The sequence below is a fragment of the Neolamprologus brichardi genome, chromosome 7, assembly GCF_056152115.1.
Source record: "Neolamprologus brichardi isolate AB-2024 chromosome 7, ASM5615211v1, whole genome shotgun sequence".
NCBI classification, from domain to species: domain Eukaryota; kingdom Metazoa; phylum Chordata; class Actinopteri; order Cichliformes; family Cichlidae; genus Neolamprologus; species Neolamprologus brichardi.
Genome location: NC_142110.1, coordinates 18,884,656 through 18,909,370, shown reverse-complemented (window position 1 = coordinate 18,909,370; position 24,715 = coordinate 18,884,656). Strand labels below are relative to the sequence as shown.

The 24,715-nt window shown below is 40.3% G+C and overlaps 1 protein-coding gene across 6 annotated transcripts in view; it reads right to left on the bottom strand.

Moving 5' to 3' along the window:
* Positions 1-24,715, bottom strand: part of srpk2 (SRSF protein kinase 2) — a 70,289-nt gene that overhangs the window by 25,616 nt on the left and 19,958 nt on the right. Inside the window, exon 1 of one of the 6 annotated variants that reach the window (XM_006782498.3) lies at positions 19,730-20,430. The exons of the other annotated variants lie outside the window; for them this stretch is intronic. Within the exon in view, the coding sequence (XP_006782561.2) occupies positions 19,730-19,767 (38 nt within the window). The 5' untranslated portion in view covers positions 19,768-20,430. Of the gene's footprint in view, positions 1-19,729; positions 20,431-24,715 lie in introns of those variants that run through there. 6 annotated transcript variants of the gene reach the window in all.

The window sequence follows — 24,715 nt, the reverse complement described above, 5'->3', positions numbered from 1 at the left end:
TTTTTTACATTTTTTTAAACAGCTTATTCATTTATTAAAATTTATCTTCTTTACATTTATACATAGAATAAAAGCTTAATAAGATATTTAGATTGTTTTATTTGCACTGAATAGGACTGCGTATAATTTTCTTGTGCTTTTGAAATAATGACAAAGATTTTGATTCTGTATAAAGTTATCAGTCAGTCTAAACCATTGGACAGATATTTTTTATAGCTCAAACACAGTCAACTATAGCCAATCACATTTATCCAGCCCCTCAGACATAAATCTGCAGAAAAAAAAAAATGTTTCCCCTCCAATAAAGCTTTAAATCCTGGAAAAATGTAGTGCCGAATAGAAACAGTCAATAGGTCAGACAAAGTTTGCTCCTAGGGTCATTTCCACAGTCACTTCTTTCAGTTAACAACCTTGTTCCACTTCTTTTCCCTTGTCTAAAACAGAACTGAACCCATGAGAGGGAGAAACGCTAAATAGGTTGCAGGACACAGGCTGACTTATTCTCCTGGCTTGGCTACATTTTGAGCATTTAGCTGGCACACTTATCCAGGGCACGGAACAATAACTGATCACAAAGTTTTCACCGTTTTGCTTTGGGACCCTGCCATGGCGCATGTGGCTGTTTGTGTAGATTTTTAGCACATGCCTGCAATATTTCTGTACTGGGAAGGTTCCACTAAATCAGCGCCCAACCGACACTTTTTGTGTCATGCATCAGTCTGGTTTTTTTTTCAAGCTAATGTACAGAACATAAGACATTTTGTACGTGTCATTTTTCTCTGTCGAATTAATGCACAATCCTTTTGTAGTTTAGTGCAAAACACACACAGAAGTACAAAAACACAAGTCAAATGCACAAAAGGAAAAAAAGAGTTTGTAAAGAGTTACTTATTTCACAAATGAAACAGCTACAGAGCTTAATTCTGGGCTAGCTGTATGAAAGTCTAATATTGAGTCTGCTTCTGACCTCTAAAATCTCATGAAATAACTGGCTCTGTAATAGCTAAACATCTCCATTTTTTAATTTTGGACTTGGACAGGTAGCGTGCAGCAAGAGTTTCACAGATTTCTTGCTGAAACTGTTGCCATCTATGGCCAATAAGAGCAGCGAGAGTGAACCAAAACAGTAAAGTTGAGGCCTGAAGAAGCTAAACAATGATGTGAAGCGATAAAACTCTGAAAAGATGTTTAAATATTGTGCTGGGCTAACATAATGTTATATAGCCACCATACCATATGGCATGCTGTGTGGCACAGTGTGAACAGCAAAGCCGGAGCTCTTCAAACTTCTGCCAAAACACTGCTGCTGCTGCTAGTGCGAGGAGAAAGACAGACACCACATCTGACTAAATAACTGGATTTTAGTTACATATATAGCTTTATATAGATATGTAAAAAAAAAAATAAAAAATGGGAGAGCTTCTTCTTGACAGTGATTTGTGTCTCCTCTCTGTCTCAAAATGGAGCATGTTATTCAAATATATTCACTACTACACTATGGAGCCAGGACTAGTATTAGCACACATGAACACAAAATGTATTAAACTGTCTGAGCAGAGGGGAGATTGATTCAAGGCGGGGTTTACATTTCTTTGCAAAAACATTTTTTTAAGATCAACAATCTTACAAATCAGTAAACCAGCAATAAATAAATAAAATGATGAATGTAAATTAGCTAACATAAAAGCGTTCTACGAATACAAATTTCTGTCTGCTTACTCGTGGCACTTTATGTCCATTTGCAGAAATCAAACAGCAATCAATAACCATCAGTGCAAAAACTACAGTTCCCATAGTGGTCACTTCATGCAAAAACATTTTGGCGTCTATGCAGTTTCCCCCCTCAGAACCACACCACAGTATGAAGTCATCCAACCCGATACTGGTGTTTGATGAAGAAGCGTCCCAGTTACAGTGCGTACCAGTGTTGCCAACTTAGCGACTTTGTTGCTATATTTAGCGGGTTTTCTCTTACTCGGTCAGTTCTTCTTTTACTGTTATGCTATTTTGTCAATCATAAGGTTTAAAACTACTAATAAACAAACGCGCACACACACACACACACACACACACACAAAGTAACTACCTCAGAGTGCCAATTTCGGGTCACTTTTGCTGGTCCAAGTCAAAGGATCAGGATTGGAATTATGACATTAAAAAACAATAACTGCTAAAAGAAATTTAGTTTGTAGTTCTAAATAAACTAAATGCATTTAGGACGTCTTTTACTCACTTGCTGTCTCTTCCACGATGTTATTTCTCTCTCCAACAACTAGGTTACAATTACATTAGCACGTCCAATTACGCAAATTAGGCGATGACGGCATTTAGCGACTTCTAGCGACTTCTAGGACAGCCAATAGCGATTTTCCTTACTGAGGAGTTGGCAACACTGGTGCATACACACCGAAAGCGATAGAAGCGACCAAAGAGTCAGGTTTACATGTAAAGTCAATGGAGGAGCGCGATGAAGCACGAGACAAATCAGAACGCTTTTCTGCCCGATTCGCGCAATTAGCGCGACTGATGCGTTTGAAGCGCGAAGTAAAATACGCGCTGTATTTTATGTGGTTCATTTTGTGCATTCGCGCTTATCGCATCTGCTGCTCAAGTTGGAAAAATCTGAACTCCAGCGTCAGTCGCGCCACGACAACCAATCAGGTAATGGAGTCACAGCATCAGCAGGACATGGATACTGAAAGACACCGTGGCTAATCACCCCGAGCTACATGACACCAGCTGTTCTCTATACAGAGACGGGAATAAAAAAAAAAAAACATTCATATGCAACATGCTGGGATTAGATAAAAAAAAAAAAAACCTTCACTCACTATTATCAGTGCTAGGAAAAGGGAGTGAAAAATCTGCACTTAATCTTTATTTTTCTTCGGAAGCTTTGCCTTGTAGAGAGCTCGCTGTTTGAATGATATCTCTGGAAAACTGAATTAGACATCAAAGCAGAGCCCAGGAGAAGCCAAAACACTTTGTACTCAGCATCACCTCATGGTACCTTCAGCATGATCAGATGCTAAAATTAAGGCGAAAAACCCCCCTAAACAAACCAACAAACACACAAAGCCATAGCTTGTGAGCCTTATAAAAATGTGGTCACAGGCAGAGACACATGATGGAGCCTCTTGGTATGTTGCCACGGCAACTGTAGAGCAAGGAGGGGTGGTGAGTTGGTGGTACTCCCGGACTCAAAGCGTTAATGTGATTGGCCAAAACACATGCATGCATACACAGATACACCGTGGCAGCTAAAGGTGACAGATAACTTGGCATTGAAATTTGATTAGTATTTTACAACTGTCTCTCTCTTACACACACACACACAAGCAGTCGAAGGCTGTGTCCTTGCAGTAGGATGCTACTTCTTTATCAAAGCAGTCACGTAGAGTGTCGTACATCACATCTATAAGCTCAGTGCTTTTATACGGCCCATCTTGCCATTGGCTGTACAAACACTTAGCCCCCATAACTTTCTGGACCTGAGCCAGGCAGTAAAAACACAAAGAGCAGAGACGCCAGAGTCTGAAAGACGGGCAGAGGAGAAACCATGACAGAATACAGAAGTAACCAGCAGACAGAAAAAAACCCACAAAAACAAGAAACAAAGAAAAAAAAAGAATCAGAAAGGTGAGAAGAAAAAATAAGGAAGAGAAATAAACAGAGACCGAGAGGCAAAGCAAGAGGCAGACAGCCAGAGGGACAGAAAAGGAAGGGAGACAGTCAAACAGATTATGCAGGCAGTGCAGAGACTGATATGGAGAGACAGATGAGAGACATATAGAAGAAGAAGGTTCAGCAGAGAGAGAAACAGGCAAACATAAGCAGGGACAGAAAAATAGAGGCAGAAAGAGAGAAGAAGGCCGATAACAAGAGAAGTTAATCTGAACAAAATGGAGACATAAACAGAGAAAAACTGAGAGAGTGAGAAGAGAGCAGCTCAAAGAAAGGAAAAAGACAAACAGCCTTGTCCTTCAACACCGAAATGCAGCTAAAGTCATTACCGCCAAAGACACGCACACTCTGATATTTGTGTGCTTTTTAAGGGAAAAGTGAATTTACACAACATTCTGATCTTTATTTTTGTTATTACTGCCTAAGTTGTCCGTAACATTACTGTAAAACGTCTGTAAACTATGTGCCACATTTGGCATTTTAAATGAGTGACTCTTATCCAATAAGTGTCCAGGGGTATCAGGCCAACCAGTCAGCTGTGATTAGTCTCCTCCCTAAGTTGTTAAAGGTGTCCTAATCAATTTACTTCACTAATTGGCACCAATTTGCACACTAAGACCACAATTTGCTTCCGATTCTACTGCAAGTATGGGAAGTAGCTGCTGTATTTTTAGCCCTCATCATTATTTTCCCCTGATACTTTTACTCTGGATGTAAGTTGATTTTCACCCAGATTTCATTTAACATATTTTTGTGTAAACGCAAAAACATTATGCTGATGATTTTAAATGAACCAGTTACTGTGTGGTTTAAAACATCTTTACATCTTTTTAATTCCTTGTGCAATCTAGTTATCGACATACTAGCGCCCAATGCTAATATTATCATTAAAATGCTCTAAAGAACACTCAGTGGATCCCGAATTAAGCTAAATTAGCAGCAATTATTTCACAGTTCCTTGTTACGGTGTTTACCAAACACAGACTGACATTTTTGGTGCTTCTCAAAGAGGTATTAGCCAGAGGCAAATAACAATTACATTTGTTTCAGCAATTATTGTTAACTGGTTTCTTTTACTGAAGCATAACACACATTTTTGTTCATGAAAAGGTCACAAAATGGAAAATGCAAAGATTTTTTTCGGGGTCAAATAATCTAAAACAGACTTGTTGACTGTATTGGAGCAATCAGGCTTGCATGTGTAGTCACCGTCCAAATGACCATTATGAGGCAGCAAAAACCCCTGAGGTTAAAGTCTACAGAAAATAACTTGATGAAGAAGAGGATATTAGCATGAGAAAAATGGCACACAGCATGGGGAAAACAATTTACAGAGCTTTTTGAATGAACTGTGTCATTATTAAAATGCATTTTAAATGATAAAAATGCAGGAAATAAAAAAATAAAAATAAATTCATCTTTTTGAAGTTTTTGGTGCATGTTTCTGTCTCCAGTAACTGTCTGTTCTAGATGATTGCCTTGTATTCAATATCATAGACTTACTGTCATGTGAAACAGTTTTTATGTATTGGGACTGTGCCAACTCTAGGTCTTATCCTGATAATTCCTTTATTGGGACAAACTTTCACTATTGTAAGAGGTGCTGCTGCTGACTATCAGGATGACAAGGGCGTGTCTCAGTGCAATGTGGGAGAAGCAGCCTTTTGTACGGTATATGTATTTTTGTGTTCGTATAAAAGAGGACGGTTGTATGTTTGTTCTGCCGAGCCCTACTCGCCACTCCTGCAGTAATTCATGCTTTAAACAGGGCATTATATACAGTTTTCTGTGAAGTTTTTTTATTCTGTTCAAATACATCTGACTATATAGCACAGGCTGGGGCAGGAGTCCTTAAGGTTATAACCCTGTACTGTGGAAGTAAATAGGTGCAGAATTTGCCTTGCATCCTTCAACATTTTGTTACGTGTGCGAACATGCCCAGACTGCTTCCTGACATCCTCACCCAAGTGAATGTGTGTGTGCGCGTGTGTTCGCGAGAACATATTTGAGCCCACTAGGAAATGCACAGCCCTTTTTCAGTCTCAGCATTTCCACACTCCCACCCTACAATGGCATCTATAGAGCCAGTGTTACATTTTCAACAGCCCAGTGCACTGGATCCAGTGTGATTTATCTAGACATCAGTTTACAACTGAATTTACTATGCGCACCACTACTGACGTACACACCGATTCAAATTTTGTTCTGGCCTAAAACAACACTGTAAAAAAATTACACTTTAATTTATCATTAAATAAGAATAATAATACTATCCTGTTGGTCACTTCTAGCAACAACAGATCTTGATGCTAGTGACTGAGCTCCATTACTCCTTTCTCCTATTTGAAAAACTCCACAGGTGACTGAAACTGGGATTCCACCAAACACTCTTTACCAATTGTGAAGCAACTTTCCTGCCAGTAAATTCCCCATCATACCACAAATTGCCAACATGTCTGAGCATATTTACAAAAATATAAGGAGAGGAAAGGTAAAACCTCACCCAAAGACAGCAGAGATAGCATGACACATTAGCTCAATATTAGCTCACTGACTTTTACATTGAAAATTTAAATTTGAAGATTTAAATAAGGGGAGCAATGTATTATTTTTCAAGGTTAGTAAATCCCAAGAAAAGCCAGAAAACAAGAATTTTCTCAACCTCCCTTCCTTTAAGCCCTGATCAAGTTTAATTTTGAATATTTAAAAATAAGTTCAGGTATACCAGTCAACAAGATAAGTCTAGACTCAAGAGTTCCTTGAGCACTGTATGTTGTAACCAGTGTATAAATTGTCAAATATGTGCCAGTATGAAAACTTTTATCACAGAGTTTTTCATCTGAAATTGCTGCTGGAAAGGTAATGACCCCATCAGTTTTCTTTTTTTAAACTTCAGTATGCAAATAATATCAACCAGAACTTCATACGTACACAGATAACGCTTGCAAAATGTAAGTAAGTAAAAGTAACTAACTTAAAGTAAAATTGAAGACTTTGCTAAACAAACTGTGTAAGATATGAAAGTGAAGCCTCACAAGAAACAATTTAGATAATTGGTATATAAAATAAGAGAAAACAAATATGTATTTTTTCTCTTTTTTCCTCATTTTTTGTATAATAAACGTCTCTCGATGGGATTTTAATGAATGTTTATGTGATACAATATTTAAATGAAAGAAAAAGAGGAATATCAAACAAAAACAGTTAATAACCTGGTGCTTTAAATCTGCCTCATATCAAAGGCTCCTTACTAAAACTCTTCAACTTTAGTTATCTGCTTTAGACCTGATAAGACACCAGATACCATCTTTCAGTCTGCTGAGTCATCAGTTAGATCAGTGAGTCATTAGAATACAATCAGCGTCTGCGATTGTGAGAAAATATTTGAGAATCCATCTCAAGAGTCTGTACACTTTGGTATTTGAGCTGATAGTTCGTATTTATTGTGCTCCCATTTGAAAGGTTTAAGGCAACTTTCAGCAATCTGTGTGAAAATGACGTCAATGTTTCTGCCTACCCGGTCTTGGACTTATTTGTTCTCGCTTTTCTTTTCACAGAGACACCTTAACTAGTTTCCATTGGATTCCAGCCCTTGCACGTTGGGTGTTTTTGTTGCCCAATGGATTGTACATTTACTTATTTATGTTATAGTTTGTAAGCAAGCCCTTTATTAAGGCTGATAACACGAGTACAAAAAAACAAGGGAAAGTGAACAGGGACGAAAACTAAACTAAAACCTAAACTGGATAAAACTAACCTATGACAACTGTGACAAAAGATATGAACATGATTCAGGGCAGGAGCACGCAAGAAGCTACAAGGAAAAAACATGAACATGGAACATGAGCATGACCTGGGACTTAAAAATCAGGAATTATAGAAGAAACAAAAAGCTAGAAAGTAACTCAACTAAATCTTCACTAATAATAACAAAAACCTCACATATTCCCAATATAATAAGAAATGAAAATACAAAATAAACTGAAAATGCTGGGTCACAGACGCAGCCCCTGACAGGTACTTTTTACACACGTATTGCATTTCAGAGAAATATGCATTGTATTTTTTTTTACTTGACAAATTGTAATTAAATAATACAACAGATAAAGTATTTCTAAACTACGATATAATCATTCTGAGCACTTCTTCAACAATGAAAAATATGTGACATTTAAAAATAAAAGAGTGAAGGGTAGAGCGCCTCTTTAAAGCAATGTCATACATTTTTGTTACTTAAATAATCTTTTTATTCTTTTTAATAATTGTAATAGCCACAGCCAAAAGACTATACATTACACCTTCCTCCACACTGCTCGCTGCCTTTTGATTGGCCAGTTTGATTGTTTCAACAGCACGTCTTTTGAGACTTTCTAACCTGGGATCCCCCCTACCAATTATTAATGACCACCACAATCATTGCTAACATGTCTCTGACCACTGAGAAGTCGCACAAAACAGCTGACCACTCTCGACTGCAAACTTGATGACTCATCCTTAAACATATCCCATTATCACCAAGGTAACAGGTATATTCCTTAGCAACAAGAACACAGTTCTCTACTTTCAAAGCGATAAGGCGTGGGTTTGAGACCGCAGGTGTCCTTCAGCTCTGCTTATGCATTCCATTGGTGGCATCTCTACCTCTGATTGATTCATTGTTCATCTTTCACTCTCTCCTTCTCAGCCCGTGTTTGCAAGACCGCTGACTCATTCTCTCCTCTCCTCCGGAGGATCTGTCTGAGTGCAGAACTTAGATCTCACCGCTATTTTCAGGATGAGTCCTGACGTCACTGGCTGCACTTCCCCCACATCACAATCTCTGGCTCTAGCACATTATAACTTTGCAGGATCCTGTTTCGTACCACCAGCCGTGCAGTATTATTAAGGTGCCTTCTGTGCATGTGGCTTCTGCCCAAACTATGCAACTTCTTCAGGAGGAGCTAACATGACGAATCAACAAGACAAAGAACAGACACAAAGCAGCCCATCAGCTCGCAAGCATTTTAAAAAAGCACCAAGCAGATTTACAGTAATGCTCCTGATGCTGCTTTTTTTTTAAATTCTGTGCGCTTCTTGTGAAAATCTGGCCTATTTTATATTTATGCCACTTAAGATTTGTATCACCAACTATTATTCCCAGAGCTTTTGTGCAACTTAAAATTTCTTCACATGGATCAGTAAAAGTAGCTTCGTAAAGATGTCAGCACTGACGCAATTTGAAAAACATACAATATCTTAAAGAATCTATGTGCTTTCCATAAACTAAAAAAAGACAGACACACTGCTACGTGCTCTCTTTCTGTCATTCTGGGCAAAAGCATCAGCTAAGTGGCCATCACTTGAGATGTAAGCCATAATTTGGTAACATCTCCTCTAATGGGTTTGCTATTTTGTGCTCTTCTGTCCATATTTAATCAAAACACCACAGCTGTCTATGAATAAACACTGAACCCCTGTGCCACAGAGTTCAAGTCCCATCAATTTATACTCACTAAACTAGCTGCTGGTAAAATTCCCCAGAGGGAGCTGATGGATACACGACCACACACATCCGCTCTATGCTAGAGCACATACATGAAGTAGAGCGTGCACACACAGTATACACACAGGCACAAATGCAGACGCACACAAAGATGAAAGGCAACAAAATCCAGCAAACAGAATCAATGCAAATGCCGTACGGTGCACATATGCAGTGACGTTTGGTCACCAGAACACATTTGCAGCATTCAGTGTCTGTGGCTGCATGGAAAATTCTTTGACTTGGAATAAAATTTGCATTGAAAACAGAAACACTGCTATGTGGCTGGAGAGTTGACATACACATGCGTGTTCACACAGACGGCAGAGTGACACGGCTTTACTGCTATTTCCCAAACACAACGACCAAAACGTTCACCTCCCTAAAAACATAAATTTCATTAACATTTTGTCTTTTTGTGCATCAGATGTATATTTTCTGCAACATTTTATTTGAACAGAAAACTATTAGTCTGCTGCTCAGTTCAAAAACATCCAGCCACATGTTTTGCACACAGAGCTTCTGGGTATCTGCTGTAGCTTCAATTCAGCAGCACATGCTGAACGCTCTCTATAGCGCATTTACTCACTCTGCGTTCTGTATTAAACATTCCAGTGACGACAGCCAGCCACAAAGCCCCTTATTGTGGAGGTAACATCCACCCCCAGCAAGTGATAGCATCAAAAGAAAGAAGAAGCTATGTGCATGTATGTAAAACACTACTACAGCACTGTAGGCACAGAGCACAGGCACAGAGGCTGCATGTGTGGGTTGCGTCACAAACCAGACTAACATATTAGCTGGCTGATGCTACTGACAGATGACACATATGTTGGTATTGGAGAATAGGTTGTTCATCATGAGACATGCTTTTTTAAAACCCTAATAGAATATATAATAGAAAAAAAGGCCTGTGGTAAATTTGCCCAACAAATCAGCTTGAACTCTACTATTCCCAGTAAGAACCACAGCTGGTTTACACGTCTCTACAATTACAAACCTTTTAGGCATAGCAAGTTTGACAATATTAGCAAAGATGAAATGGCTCCATCAGTCAAAAGAAGCAGATCATTATTAATGTCAAGCTGCTGCTACATAGGATGAATTTGCTCTTTTCTCTCTCTGAAAAGTCAGAGTGTCAAAGATAAAAAAAAAGACATCTGTTTGGGTTTAATACCCTACAGCTTTTTCCCCAAAAAATATAAATTAATGAATTAATAATGACTTAAAAAGATATTTACTGTCCGTCCACAGCCTGCGTATCACTCACATGGAGCTTTACTCGTTAAAAACGGCCCCATCTTCAACTAGGTAACAGTACACAAGGCACAAGAGGTAATATGTTCCCATTTTATGGTTCGATGTGGTTAGATGGTTTTCTTGGTCTCGTATTCCTCATATTATTTTAAATCATATCTCATCCATAAAGAACAAAAATCACAGCTTCTTAATTATTATACAATAGCACACTGGAAAAGCAGAGGTGTGATAAGATTCACATATGAATGTCAAAAGGATGTCTCATAAATAGCAGTGATCACCTCGCTCTCTCTGGTATGACATATCCAAGCCTGCTTGCAGTTCCTCACTAATGAAATGACAGTTCAAAGCAGCCTAATGAATGCAAAGACAAACACGACTGCACTAAATGAAAACCAAAAACAAAGCTGAGCTGGGAAAAAAACGCTGCAAACTTCCACGTTTTGTAAGAGATATTAATTTTTTAAGTATTTCTATATCACTCTGGAAAGAAACCCACTGCAGAAAATGTTTATTTAATGTGCAACAAAATCAAAGCACACCTCAAAGGCTTTATGGACTCAATTTGTTGTCCTAAATCCACTGATCTGGCACAAAGAAAGAGAGACTTGATATTTTATCAAGCACGAAAAGCCAACCAAATCCTTATATTTGAGTTATTAAGCTATTAGTAATTTATTCGATTAGTAGATTAAGATTATGGCAACTGTTACAGCTATTTTAAAAAAAAGAATTTAAATATTTTTAACCAATCCTACTGTTCTGGCTTTATAAATGTGTAGATGCAAATCCTGACAGTCGCACATGAATGATTTGGTCTCTCTGCATTGAATTTTTGTCTTATTGTTATTCTGGGACCAAAGCAAAGCTTCTGATCTCTCCTTGTCAGTCATCTTCCCATTTCTGCGTGTGAAAAAACACTCAACACGGAGCCTGTGCAAAGATACAAACCATTATTTAGCCAAATAATTCTGTCAATCCAGCTGGCCTTTATCACTTCCTATTACTCATTCTTTTCCACTTTACATGTTTTATTGTTTTTTTTAAATAAAATATTAAATAAAAGACCTTAATCTGGAAACTTAGCCATACAAACTAAACCCCAGAATTTAGCCCATTAGTTCTGTCAATCTAGCACCCATTAGACACATTTTTATTCCCCTTCTACCTGTCTCGGAGGGCTCTGTGGCGCAGCCGGAGCGCACAAAGAGCCAGACCCCATCTCTTCTTAGTGGCAGGACATGAGCTAAACTCCATAGGACAAGTTTGAGAGATGGACGAATAGCTGAATAGAGAAAACAGCTCCAGCCTTCAGCTGCAGACTCACAGAACAGCAGTAGATGGACAAGACAAACCAAGCCTTGAATTCCAGCACAAGTCACATGGGGTTGTGACACCCACCTGCTAAGATGCCATCTCAGTGTTCATCTGGTTAGGGAGTATGTGGAGCACATAGCCACTGAAGCAAAAACATGCCATAACACAGACTAGAGCAACATCTATTATGTACAGCTGTATTTTCAGATCATCTAACACAGATATCACAAATGCAACACTGATGACCGATTACCATATCTTCATCCTCATGACTATTACAAAAAATGAAAATACACTGTAATATCAATTAAGATACTAAATAGTAATAGTAATTACATAGTAATAACATGAGTTGAACGTCTGTCTATTAGTATACCAGTGTATCTGGTGACAATGGTTTCCTAACCCAACCCTGCTTTCACTTTTTAATTAAAAATAATGATCCATGTGGGCTGCCCCTTGGCCAGACTGGCTATCCATATAAACAAACTAAATTAAGGATTGATTACACAACTAAAATAATTTAGTTCAAGTTTAATATGTACAGATATGCAGTTATCACATGACTGAGATAACAGGAGGTTTCTAAAAAAAAAAAAAACAACCCCAAAAAGTAAAGAAAACACTGATTATTATCAGGTTATTGGTTTAGTAATTTTCTTCTTATATAAAACAGCGTATTACCTTGTTATTATGGGGAGTGTTGCATTTACTTTCCAGATAACTAAAGAGAATATTCATAACAACTACATGCCAAGTTTACCACACCTGCTTCTAGCAGAGTGTGCCAGCACGAACAGGAAGACACAAAACCTACAGGACTGGATTACAAGACCTGGGTCTATTCTGGATCTGACATCCACTCAGAATAACATCCAGTTCATTAAGTTTTCTTTGCAGCTTTCAGTTAAAGGTGGGGCAGGTAGTTTATAGGCACATACAGTCATATGGGAAAAAAGTTTCCACAAGACGCTACGCAGTCCTGTGAAAAAGCAACCCAATGATTCAGTAGCTCATGGAGCTGATTACAGCCAAACTAACCTGTTTTGTCTTCTGTATGACTTTATCAGTCTCTCACTTCATTGTGGAGGAATTTTGTTCTGCTCTACAATGTTGCTTCAGTTCATTGAGCTTTGCAGATGTTTGTTTATGTTCACAATTTGAGAAGTAGCTCATCTGTTGAATGGCACCAGACGGAGTACCCGTCCCTCCCCACAATGACCCTTGGCCTCCAGGATCCTGTCACTGGTTCACCACTAATCCTTCCGTGGACCACATTTAATAGATACGGACCGCTGCAGACTGGAACACCCCACAAGAGCTGCAGTTTTGGAGATGCTCTGACCCAGCCATCACAATATACCCCTTTTCAAACTCCCTCAAATTCTTACACTTGCCCTTTTTTCCTGCTTCTAACATGTCAACTTTGAGGACAAAATGTTCACTTGCTCCCTAACATATCCCACCCACTAACACGTGCCACAATGAAAAGATAATCAATGTTATTCACTTCGCCTGTCAGCAGTCGTAATGTCACGGCTGATCAGCGTAACTTGCAGCAACACACAAAAACTCAATAAAAATATCACAAAGATCTTTTCACTGCTGAAAGGTCAGCTATTAACCTTTTTTTTTTATATCAATACAATATTGTGCATATCTGACTCCAATTATGATAACTTGATTGCATCCTCTCTGTTCAAGTTGAGCATTATCTACACATAAAACAATTAGCTCATGTGTTTATTTTACAGGCGGGGGACATCTTGTGAACTTTCCAGGCTCCACTTGTGCAAGTCACATTCAAATTTATTTATTGTGATTTTATGGGTGAGCTTGATACTGTTGGATTAGATGAAAGTACTAAAGTCAAACCCCAGCCCTACTGCAAGTGGTGGTGATACTTGTTGTATCAGTACAGTATCACTGATATGAAATGCAGGATTATATGGAATCTTTGGTACATGGTTCAGAGCTGAATAACACCCCCCAACTCGGTGCTGATGCAGGAAAAAAATAAAAAATTCAAACAAGTGCTGCAGGTCAGGAAGACACAACAGCTGAACAGTGTTCTCAGACACAACAGATGAATATTGTTCACAGTTATGTAGCCGACGCGTGACTCAATCCCACAGGGCAGCGTTGAGGATTGGGTGAACTGCGTGAATACAGGTTTGTGTGTTTGTGTGACTCTATCAGGGGACCAAAAAAAAAAAGGAAAAAAAAGTGGTACCTTCAAAAGCAAGCCCACTATCTTTTCACACGCATGCATATGGTAAGCCACACAAACAAACACGCAGAGCACAAACAGGCTATTATCATTCCACTGCTTCAGCGCTGCAGCATCAGCGGAGATTAGTCCTCCGGTGACCTAGCATTACCCAGCACACTGCGCAAGTCTGCAGAGAGCCATCTATCTTCTCCCTCCATCTCTCCTCGCCTCTCATCCTTCCCTCCCCCCCTTCCCCAATCATCTTTATCTATCCGTGCCCCTCTCTCCTGAGGATTCTGCCGTCCTGTTTTTTTGCTCTCTGTCTCTATCCTGGTCTCTTTCTCCAGAGTTCTCACTCTGGCTTTATCATCTTTATAATTCCTCTGCGGGATCATCTCTCTCCCAGGGCTATCGTCGTACCATGTCTCTCCGCTCGCCAACCCCCCAAACCCTCCAAGAATCTCAAACTTTTCCCTACTCTCTCCTCCATCTCCCCCCCTTCTCTCATTCTTCCTCCATTTCACCCATTTCTGCTGAGTATAACTTACAGTGTCGTAGCAGTAAAATCGACTCCAGGAAGACTAATATGCTGATGGCAGATAGCTGTGAACTAATGAGAGGGAAAGGCCCTGTAGCTGCATGCTAACTATCTGCACTGCAGCTTGAGACGTTTTACAGTAAGATAGGGGATGTAAAGAAAAATGTTCTCCCTCGTCTTTTTCTGTTTCTCCTTCAGCAGGGACCTGTATCGTTATGGAACTACAGTGAATCGGCATTGTTAGTGCTGCTCGTTAGAATTAAAGGAGAGCAGGTTGCAGTAAAAAATATATTAGCATTTCAAAAATATCATTTTGCAATTACAGGAAAGACCAAAGCAATATTTATTTTCTCTCCCAATTAAAAAAAGCGTGTAGTTAAAGAAACAAAGCAGATCAAAATGTATAAGTAGCATTTTATTGCAACTGTGTCTGTTAGTTACAGTTTCAAGTTTGCAGGAAAAAAAACAGTCAACCTGACAGTTATGAAATATATAATAAGTGATGCGCAACATCAGGTTCCAGCAGGAAAACAAAAAAAAAGACCAGAATCAACTTAACAGATGGCAGAGGGAGGTATAGAGCAAAAAGGTGAGGTATAGAAAGGATAAGAGATTGAATAGGAGAAGGGCAAGAATAGGGCTTGGAAAAAATAGAAAGTGGAAAGAGTGGGTGATTTGAAAGGACCAATTAAAGGCCTGCAGGGAAGACTGGAATGTTGTGTGTGTACTGAGTCAACAGGGACTAGGGACTGGACACACACACACACACACACACACACACACACACACACACACACACACACACACACACACACACACACACACACACACACACACACACACAAGAGCAAAAGGAAGTCAAGCCAGTTAAAATGCATTTCTGCTGGTTGTCATGTGGATTTAAGGGAAAACGGTCCCACTTTCTTTAAAGCAGAACAAAAACAGTTTCGGTGGTAATTTTTTTTTACAATTTGCCAAAACCAGTGGAAAAAGAAAATGTGCTTTTGTTAGAAGTGAAGATAAACAAACGCGGAAGCCTTTGTGCTTGGGAAAAGCCTGAGCTCATAAAAGCTTTTCCAGAAGTGTAGGTGTGTGTTTTCAGAGTAAACATGTATTTATTTTGCTTACATTTCCATATACAAGGCATTAATTAATGATCAATAAGTAATTTAAGTTTCATCCCAGAGCACTGACAGCATCATCCTATCATGCATCTACTGGTGACGCTACATGACCTTTGAACCTACACTGTAAATCCTACTGAGGATCTCTCACCGGATCAGATGCCCAAGTCCAGATCACATGACCACTGGTGATCGACTTACTACTTGTGAGGTATCTTATTCCTTTCTGCTGCATGTTTGACTCAGTGATTCCTATTGCTGATTAACCACATAGGACTTCAGTACACGAGGTGGAAATTCCCAGAGTTATTCTGCAGTGCAGAGCTTTGACTATCCAGTCAGGTTAGACTAGTTTGCAAGGGCTGAAAACTTCATGGTAGTTTCTGTGGGTGTGCATGTAGCAGACACTTTTATTTACATTTGCAATATCACCAAAAGCCCTCAGAGGGACAAGAGAGATTGCATGCATGAGATTCCTCCTCCTCCTCTTCCATCTGTCTTACACTGAAGGCAGGAAAAAGAAAAAATAAAGAGGTGGAAAGAGAGAAAGTAAAATGTAATCTTATGTTTCTTTTCATCCATGAGCGAGGGGCAGGTGGTAATGGAGGGCAGACGGGCAGGGCAGGGGGCTAGTTTACGAGCTAGCTCCCTGCCACGCTTCATTAGCTATTGTCATGTTGCGCCACTGGTATGCCTGCACGTGTGCTCGCGCACCCCGTTTCTGGGTCGGACTAAAGAAGATGGTGGAGGCCATGTAGGCCAGCCAAAGCTGCGTACTCTGCGAGAATGCAATAGCTGCTGAATGTGATGCCTGTCTGCTGCATGGCCCGGCTTCCTGACCGGTTGGACGCATTCCAGCGCTGCATCCTCGGCAGCTCTTTCTGACCTATTCTTCTAACTCAGGCAGTCTGAAAAAGCAGGAAAGAGACTGCTCAGACCATCTGGTTGTAACTAGCATAACCAGTAAGCTGTGTTTCAACCTGTGACAAGCAGATATAAAAGATATATTTGCATTGTGTGGATGCCCACTAATGAAAAACCAGCTACACAATCGCATTCTAATTGGGTGTAGCCTAAGAAGCACATCATGCTTTTGAAGCAGGTATGTGGCATTTACAACAACACAACTGAGTGTTAAACCAAGAGTTTAACGTTTCAGTAGCTGTTCCTCTCAACAGCTACGAAAATTACACGAACCTCAAGCCAGCCTTTGAAAGCCTTTGAACTCTTGACCTTTGGCTGTTTATTTATTCGACTTGTGTTTAATCCCAAGAAAGTCTTCTAAGGATGTAAGCCCTTAACCCAGCAGCATCCGTTATTATGACCTAAAATGACGTGCCGTCACCCTTCACAAAGTTGCTTTAAGCTGCTCACACGCAATAAGGACGTCAAAACACTTAAATATCCTCAAACGGGCACACACATGCACACAAATACACACACACACTTCTCGTCCTCCATCCATCTCCACTACGCCTCAAGTGCTAAGTTACACAACAGGGATCGTCTTCCTAGTGCAGCGTCTCCAGGAGAAATTTGTCACTGCACTGCTTCTTGCTCTTTTCAGGCCAGACGAGTCCATCCGTTTAGCTTAACACACATCAAATCCACTTATTGTGACAAACATATCACTGCACATCCCGAATAAAAAGCAATCCACAACAGTGTGTGCATGCATGTGTGTATGGTTTCATGGCATCTGGGGCACAGATGGTGTTATAGTCAAAGAAACTGAGCTGATTTGTCTCACAAAAAAAGCTAAACATAGATTCTGAAGTTCACTTGACCTTAAAATACAATCCCCTAATAAAGTGCAAAATAACTTCCACACTAGTTCATGTTCACATATGTGGTTAGATAATAACCAATATACTAATTTCAATCATTACTGCATGTCAGCAGAGTCCAATAATCAAAGCTATTCATATTCAGAGAGAAAACTCAGAAAAGCAGCAAAACTTCACAGCTATGAGTGTGAAATGATTGTCACTGCAGCTCCATGTAATCAGTGGCTGACTGAAAACACTTGGTTTTTGCCCATCTGACAAAAAAAACTATATTTTGCATGTGATTAAATAAAACCCTACTTTAAAAGAAAAGTTATTCAAATATATCTTTATAACAATTCTGCTCATTTCTGTTGGGCAAAGCAAGAAAAAAAATCTTTGGATGTCAATTTTCTTGTTTATATGCAGAAAAAAATCCTGACCTCTACAGAACTACAGCTCTGGTCATAGGAGATGCTTGCAGGAGTTAAAGGAGGCAGCAGTGCGTGCATGAGTGCAACTCTTTGGCGTTACCTGCCGTGGAACAAGAGACTGCTGCATTATTCTTGATTACAGAGAGACTGCTGTGACCCAAACAATGGAGGTAGGAAAATAAAAACTGGACAGAGTAATGAAAGCTGTGATACTGTACATTTAGAGGACGAAAGGTCAGGAAGCAGAATTCATTTGTTTAGATGCTATAAATATGACGGTTTACACGCACATATTCACTTTTATCACCAGTCTATCGTATGTGTGTGTGTGTATCTGAATCCATTTATCAATTTAGTTTGTGAGACCAGTATAAAGCCACTCTCCTCTGTGCCCAACTGCCCATGTAATACTGCCTGGTATTGTTACTGCCCATTTACTTTAGCCCATCTACGTGCCGACTGCGCCATATGTTTTAAGTGTGCCAGTCTGGGACCTGGCACCAAGTTGTGTGGATGGCAGTGGCTCTGCCTGATCGTACTTGGCACGGCATCACTAGCTACCTGAGTCATCCAGTCTGCCTGCTCCTGCCCCCCAGCAACCGTCAAATCGAGCTCTTTCCGCTCTTTTCTGCACAGTCAAAATGGGAATGCGGGCTTCTCCCGGTTAGATCTGAATGGATATGGGTTCTCATGCATTCAGTTAAAAAAGGAAAAGAAAAAAAAAGCTTTTGCAAAGGTTCGCTTTTATTTTGACTTCTTGGAAACTACCAATAAACTGAGCTTTTGCTCCCAAACATTTCTCTCATCTTTACTTCCAGAACTACGCAATCAAGACTGGCTTTAAAAACCGGGATTACCTCAGTAGCCCTAAACAAACCAACATACCAACAAACAAAAAAAGCACTGTGTTCACTTTGATCCTGTGGGGTGACTAATTAGGTACGAATAGGTACAAATTATTAAAGAGGGCACAATCTTGACTGAACGAGGGTGAGATAAGGAATGCTTATCCCTGATGCATGTAGCTGTCATTCAGCGTAGTGTATCCTGTCCTGGCAATTAGAAAAATGTACGGTGTGCGAGTTTCTGTGTATTCAATTAGCCAAGGTGTACCATGATGGGCATGATGATAATGCCTGGTGACCTTGCTATTAACACTCATCATTAGGTGATTTGGTATGTGTATTTACAATGAATTTGCAGTTTATCAAATTATGATTAAGCTGCCTGGGTGTGAGTGTGTTTTGCAAAGAGGTTGTGTTGTGTCCGAAGGAGCAATCGATCGGGAATATTATGCACTAAGGTGCGTCATGTGGTTATCTGTTGTCTCGCACTGCTGCTGAGATGCATTGCTGCTGCTGCTGCTGCTGCTGCTGCTGGCCGTGCTGATGTTGACGTGTGTTGACACTCTTGCTGTGTAAGCTCTGAGCTCAAGCACCACAAAGAGACTGCGTGTGTTCGTATGTGCATGTATTGTTGTCACTGTTCTTATAGGAAATGTTACGGCCTCGGAAGGCAGCGTGAGCTCACGCATCTGTCTAGAACAGTGTGTGTGTGAGCGAGATGTGTTATGTACTGTACATGCTCATATGTGCATGTTGAAATGTTACAGAACCATGCAACAATAAACCGTTGTGTTTTTCGCCCTGCTACAGTAACTGCTGTGTGACCCAGACAATGGAAGGAACCGAGGCTGAAGGAACGGAGACAGAAACAGAAAGAGAAACAGAGAGGAGACAAAACATGGAGGTGCTGAGGGGGATGGTGGTGGTGGAAGAGGCTCGTGGGAAGAAACAAAACGACATGCAAACTGACATATCGAGGCAAAATGAGAACAGTAATGAGAGAGGGAAGGAGGAAGATGAGGTGTTACCTTTCAGGGGACGAGGATTTCTCCGAGTTCACGGACATGAGCGGTGCCTGTTAGCCGCTCTCTGGCCGAGGGACCACAGGAGACGGCGAAATGGAACAGAAAGCTCCTTTTTCCCCCACACCTCTTGTTTTTTTTGCTCTTCTCTATCACCCCCGGTTGTGTGTCTGAGTAATGGAGAGGAGAGGGTTACTGCCTCCCCTCCTTCTCCTCCTTCACGTCTTTTTTCTCCTCCTCCTCTTCCTGCTCTTCCTTCCTCTCTGTCTTATGTCCTCTCACTCTAAAGAGAAGAAAGGATGGGGGACGAGGCTCCACAGAGGGCGATAAAAGAGCAGCTACTGTGCAGTGCACAGTCTGTGTGTGTCTGCCTATGTCCCTGTGTGTGTGTGCGAGTTGATAGAGAGAGCAGCAATGTCAGTCAGGCGCCCCTCCTCATGTCTGAGCCTCCTTCCTCCCTCCCTTTCCTTCCTTCCTTCTCCTCCTTCACCTTGCCTCTCTCTCTCTCTCACTTTCCCTCCTTTAACTGAAGCACCTTTTTTCTTGTCTCCCTCTTTTCTTTGTTTCCTTCCTCTCTGGTGTCGCTGGTTGAACCGGGTGATGAAATCTATTCACAGGCTCTCGATCCACAGCGTGTCTGTCTCTGTCGATGCATTTCACCCTTTCCTCTCTGTCTAGCTGGCTCTGTCAGGCCTTCTGCAGCTCTGCACAACAACAGAGCCCAGAGCAAGGCGGAGCATTCCACTTTCTGCGCAGGCAGAGGGGGAGTTGGCTTGTCACACCGACAGAAAAATGAATGCACTTCTCCTTGAGGCATACCCTCCTCCCCCGTTTTCCTCTATTACATAGTCCAGCCCCTCTCTCTATCGCTCTCACAGTCTTCCTCTGTCTCTCTCTCTTTCTCTCTCAATTGCCTTATTACAACATCCTGTATCTCAGGGCAACACAGCACAGATCTTCCCCCCCCCACCACACACACACACACACACACACACACACACACACACACACACACACACACACAAAATCTGGCATCTTTTCTCAATTTCTCTAAACCTAATTTCCACCTCTGTGTTTTTTCTTGCTCGTAAACGTGCGTCTCGTACTTTTCTGCCCTCTGTGTGCCATCTCTTGGGGCAGATGGGTCTGCTTCTACATGAGTGAACAGCTCAAAGAGAGGTAGCCAGAGGGTGCGCCATGATGGGGGGTCTGTGTCTTTCTCCCAATCTGACCTCAATATTGCTGTGTGGGTGTGTGGAGATATGCGTGCACGAGTGTATGGAGGCTTGAAGGGACATTCTGGGGCTTATTTGGCTGATTAGTCATTAATCATAAAACTGCTTGCAGTTTACACTGTCTGTATGAAACGACACTGACTTGTTTGGGCTTATAGGACATCCATAAAGTGTTTAAAATGAAGAGAGATTCTGATGGATTATTCAGCTGCAATGTGTTGTTCTTAACACAGATGCACACCTTTAATATCTCAGTGTTTTTTAGGTCATCGCGGGGAATGTTGCAAATTAGTAAGCACGGCTGCTTTGACGTTATAGAACGTAATTAACTCTGCACCAGCCTGATGTCATAACTTCTTTTGTATGGCAATTCCATCAGGCTACTGCACAAACACATCTAGTTACTAAATGTATGGCTCTATGGGTAGCAGCTGGTTGGAAGTCACCAGTTTTGTTCAGACCACATTAACCAAGCTACAATTATCGGATAGATGGCCATAAAATTATCTATATTCATGATTCCCACAGGACGAACTGCACTGAAAACTGACAGCTGATTTCTCTGAACTTTAGTATGTACCCTCAGCCCCGGCTGAAAATGAACTGGAATCACTTTGGTCATCACTTTGTTTTTGGACACTAACAGGGGTGATTTTACCAAAAGCTCAATTTGGAGTGAACAAAACGAAACATCTACTAGATGATGAATAACAACAAAACATGATCGTGCCATCACAGTACCATTCCACAAACATCGTTACAACCAAACGATCTAGTCCTAAGAGCAGATAACAGTGACTGATTTTATAGATGCTGCAATAAATGTGTTTTCTTAGTAAGCGGTCGAAACATCTGAGAGCCATCAGATGTATGAGAAAAAGAGGCAGAAAGAAAAACAGGAACACAATGATCCTCTTTCTCTCCCATCTCCATACAGTTCCACTTTCCCACATAAAAGGACTACATTAGGCACACATGTCTCAGAGCCAAACTATTGTCCTCATTCTCTGTGGATGTGGGCCAATGGGGGGTAAAGAACACTCTCAGACTCAGCGCATCCAGACAGCAGGAAGAATATTGAGCCGACATGAGAGAGCGCACTCAACTTTTTATTCGTTTCTTTTCAATAACCATTTTTATTTTTGTTTTTATGGTCACAGGAGGTGGGGGAGGGTAGCCGATGCCCACAGCAGAACAACGGTGTAAGAGAGGGGGAAAAAGAACACAGTACGACAAATAGGTTTACATACAGTGCACATATTTACCCACTCTGCCCACTATTGTTGGGTTATGCAAAGGAATGACTGTGAGAGGAAACCAAAACAAAAGATTTAAGCAGGGATCCCAATATCAGAGCGAATGAAAGGGTAATCATATCCAACTATTGTACGGCTAAAATATTTATTAATGCCAACAAATATTGGCTTATGTCACAGTCAATCTGAAAAATCTTACAGGCAAAAACTTTAAAGTATAAGCAAAGGCTCAGCTTCAATGTGTAGATTTGAAGATGAAGGTGAGAATTTTTCAGTTTCCCCATAATTCTTATTATAGACCTGATGGTAAAGCTTTGAGTATAAAATACAGCATCCTAAATCATTCTAGGTAAATGTTTAAAAAAACAAAGAAAAACATTAAAAATGTAAAAAACTTTTGTAGGTTTCAGCTTCAGTGACAGTAGTTGTTCTTTTCTTGTTTTTCTTTCAGGTGCAGAGCTTTGAAGTTACAGGTTGATCATACAAAACAGGCAAATTGGAGATGGGAATATAGTGACTTGTATTTTTATAACTTTTAAGGGATACATACAACAGACTACATTTTTTTTAAAAAAGGAATAATGATCTGTTAGTACTTACATTTTAAATGTTATATATGAACTGTGTCATTAATCCATTTTAAGCAGGGTTTCTTTAGTGACCAGACCACGCCAATCCTTTAATGACTAAGTACTAAACAGTCCCTATTTTGTATCATGTGGTTATTTTCCTTTCATACATGTCTTTCTCAGCTGTACACATTTCCACAGTGGGTCAGACCACAGAGAAACTCATGGGTGCCATCACTTCTAAATCCTCCTAGAGTTGATGGGTCCATTGGTACAATCCTGATGTCACCTCTTCATTGGAATAAGTCTTATGTAAGGCATGTATACCTTATTCAAGTAAATCACACATTAACACCTGAGTACACACCTACACACACACACACACACACACACACACACACACACACACAGTAGTATTTCACTCAGGGCATCAATCTGCACACTTAAAGTCTGATTCTCGTTCTATTTTCAAAAGAAGAAGGAGCAAAAGAAGAATAAGAAAGAGGGAGAGGGAGGGAGATGATGACTCTCATGAGCAGATATATTTTAGGAGCTGGTATTGAGGTTGCTGGGAGCTATCTTTAAGCGGCCTACTTCTACTCACTGCTTGGTGAATGCTGGGGAGAGAGAAGGGGTTTATATAGGCAACACACACTCAGACGTAGACACACACTGGTCTTTTTGCAAATTGCTTCTGGACGTACAGTATGCTAAAACAGAGGAATACAGACAGAAGTCAGAGCAATCATATACACAATAAGCATATTCATACACAATGTGCACCATACATGCATGGTGGGGGTATGTGTGTGCATGCTAATGCAGGCGAGTGATATGCTGTTACTTTAACAGTGACTGTGCTTTTTGTGTCAGCAGGCTTGTTTGTGTCTGCAGAAACACCGCCCCCAAGTGGAATCACACACACAAAACAACCTGTCCATGAGTGTGACAGTATGGATGTTTACATCAGCTTGCAAACTCTAAAGAAAACGTCCAAGTGCCAGAAACTGCAGTTCGTCTAATGACCACCTGAGGCTGACTCCAAAAGAAAGCCAGTACACACATATTTAAAAAACAGTTTGATCTAAAAGAAAATGTAAATGGTAAAATATTCTTTTTCCGCATATGGCAACTCGGCATAAGCTTATTCGTAGTAAAATGTATTGTGTTTTGTTGCATATCTGAAATTTTCAGAACTAAATTAAAAACTGTGTACATATAATTGATTTATTTTTATTACCAATAACACAGAACAATAACAAGCTAGTTCTACTTTGAAACAGAGCTATGCAGATTACTTTGAAAATTGTGTTTGTGCAAATGAATAAAATACAAAGTAGCCAATTTTACTGAGCTGTAAAACATAGCTAGAGCTCAAAGTAGCGCTCAATAGCTTGAAAGAAACAGTAAGCCTATCCCAGCTTGGCGTCGCGACACATATTTATCCTTTCATTCTTCAATTGTATAACTTGTAGTAATAAATGACTAAATAAAGTTTCAAATGTTAAACTTCCATCACCTCCATATTTGGATTAATTTGTTTTTCTTTTGTTGGAGACACAGCATAAGAGCTGCGTGTAACTCTGTAGCTGCAGTTCTGTAACCCCAGTGTTTGCTGAAAACTTAGCACTCTGTCCTCTTGTCCAAATATAGTAACTCCTGCTTCTGAAAAACTAAAACCATGGAGGCAGAAATGCTAACACTGTGGCTTCAAGCTTTGCCCAAAGCCAATGGGTGACGTCACAATGGCTATGTCGAATTTTTTATTTGCAGTCTATGGTTTGGACCAGTTGGAGCCTCCAATCCGCAGTTGTGCAGACTGCCATATGGATCAGACTCTACAATTCAAACTGCAACACGTGTCAAAAATAAATACAGGAGCGTTGAGCTTCACATTTCCTGCTGCCTAAAGAACTAGATCACAAGTAATTT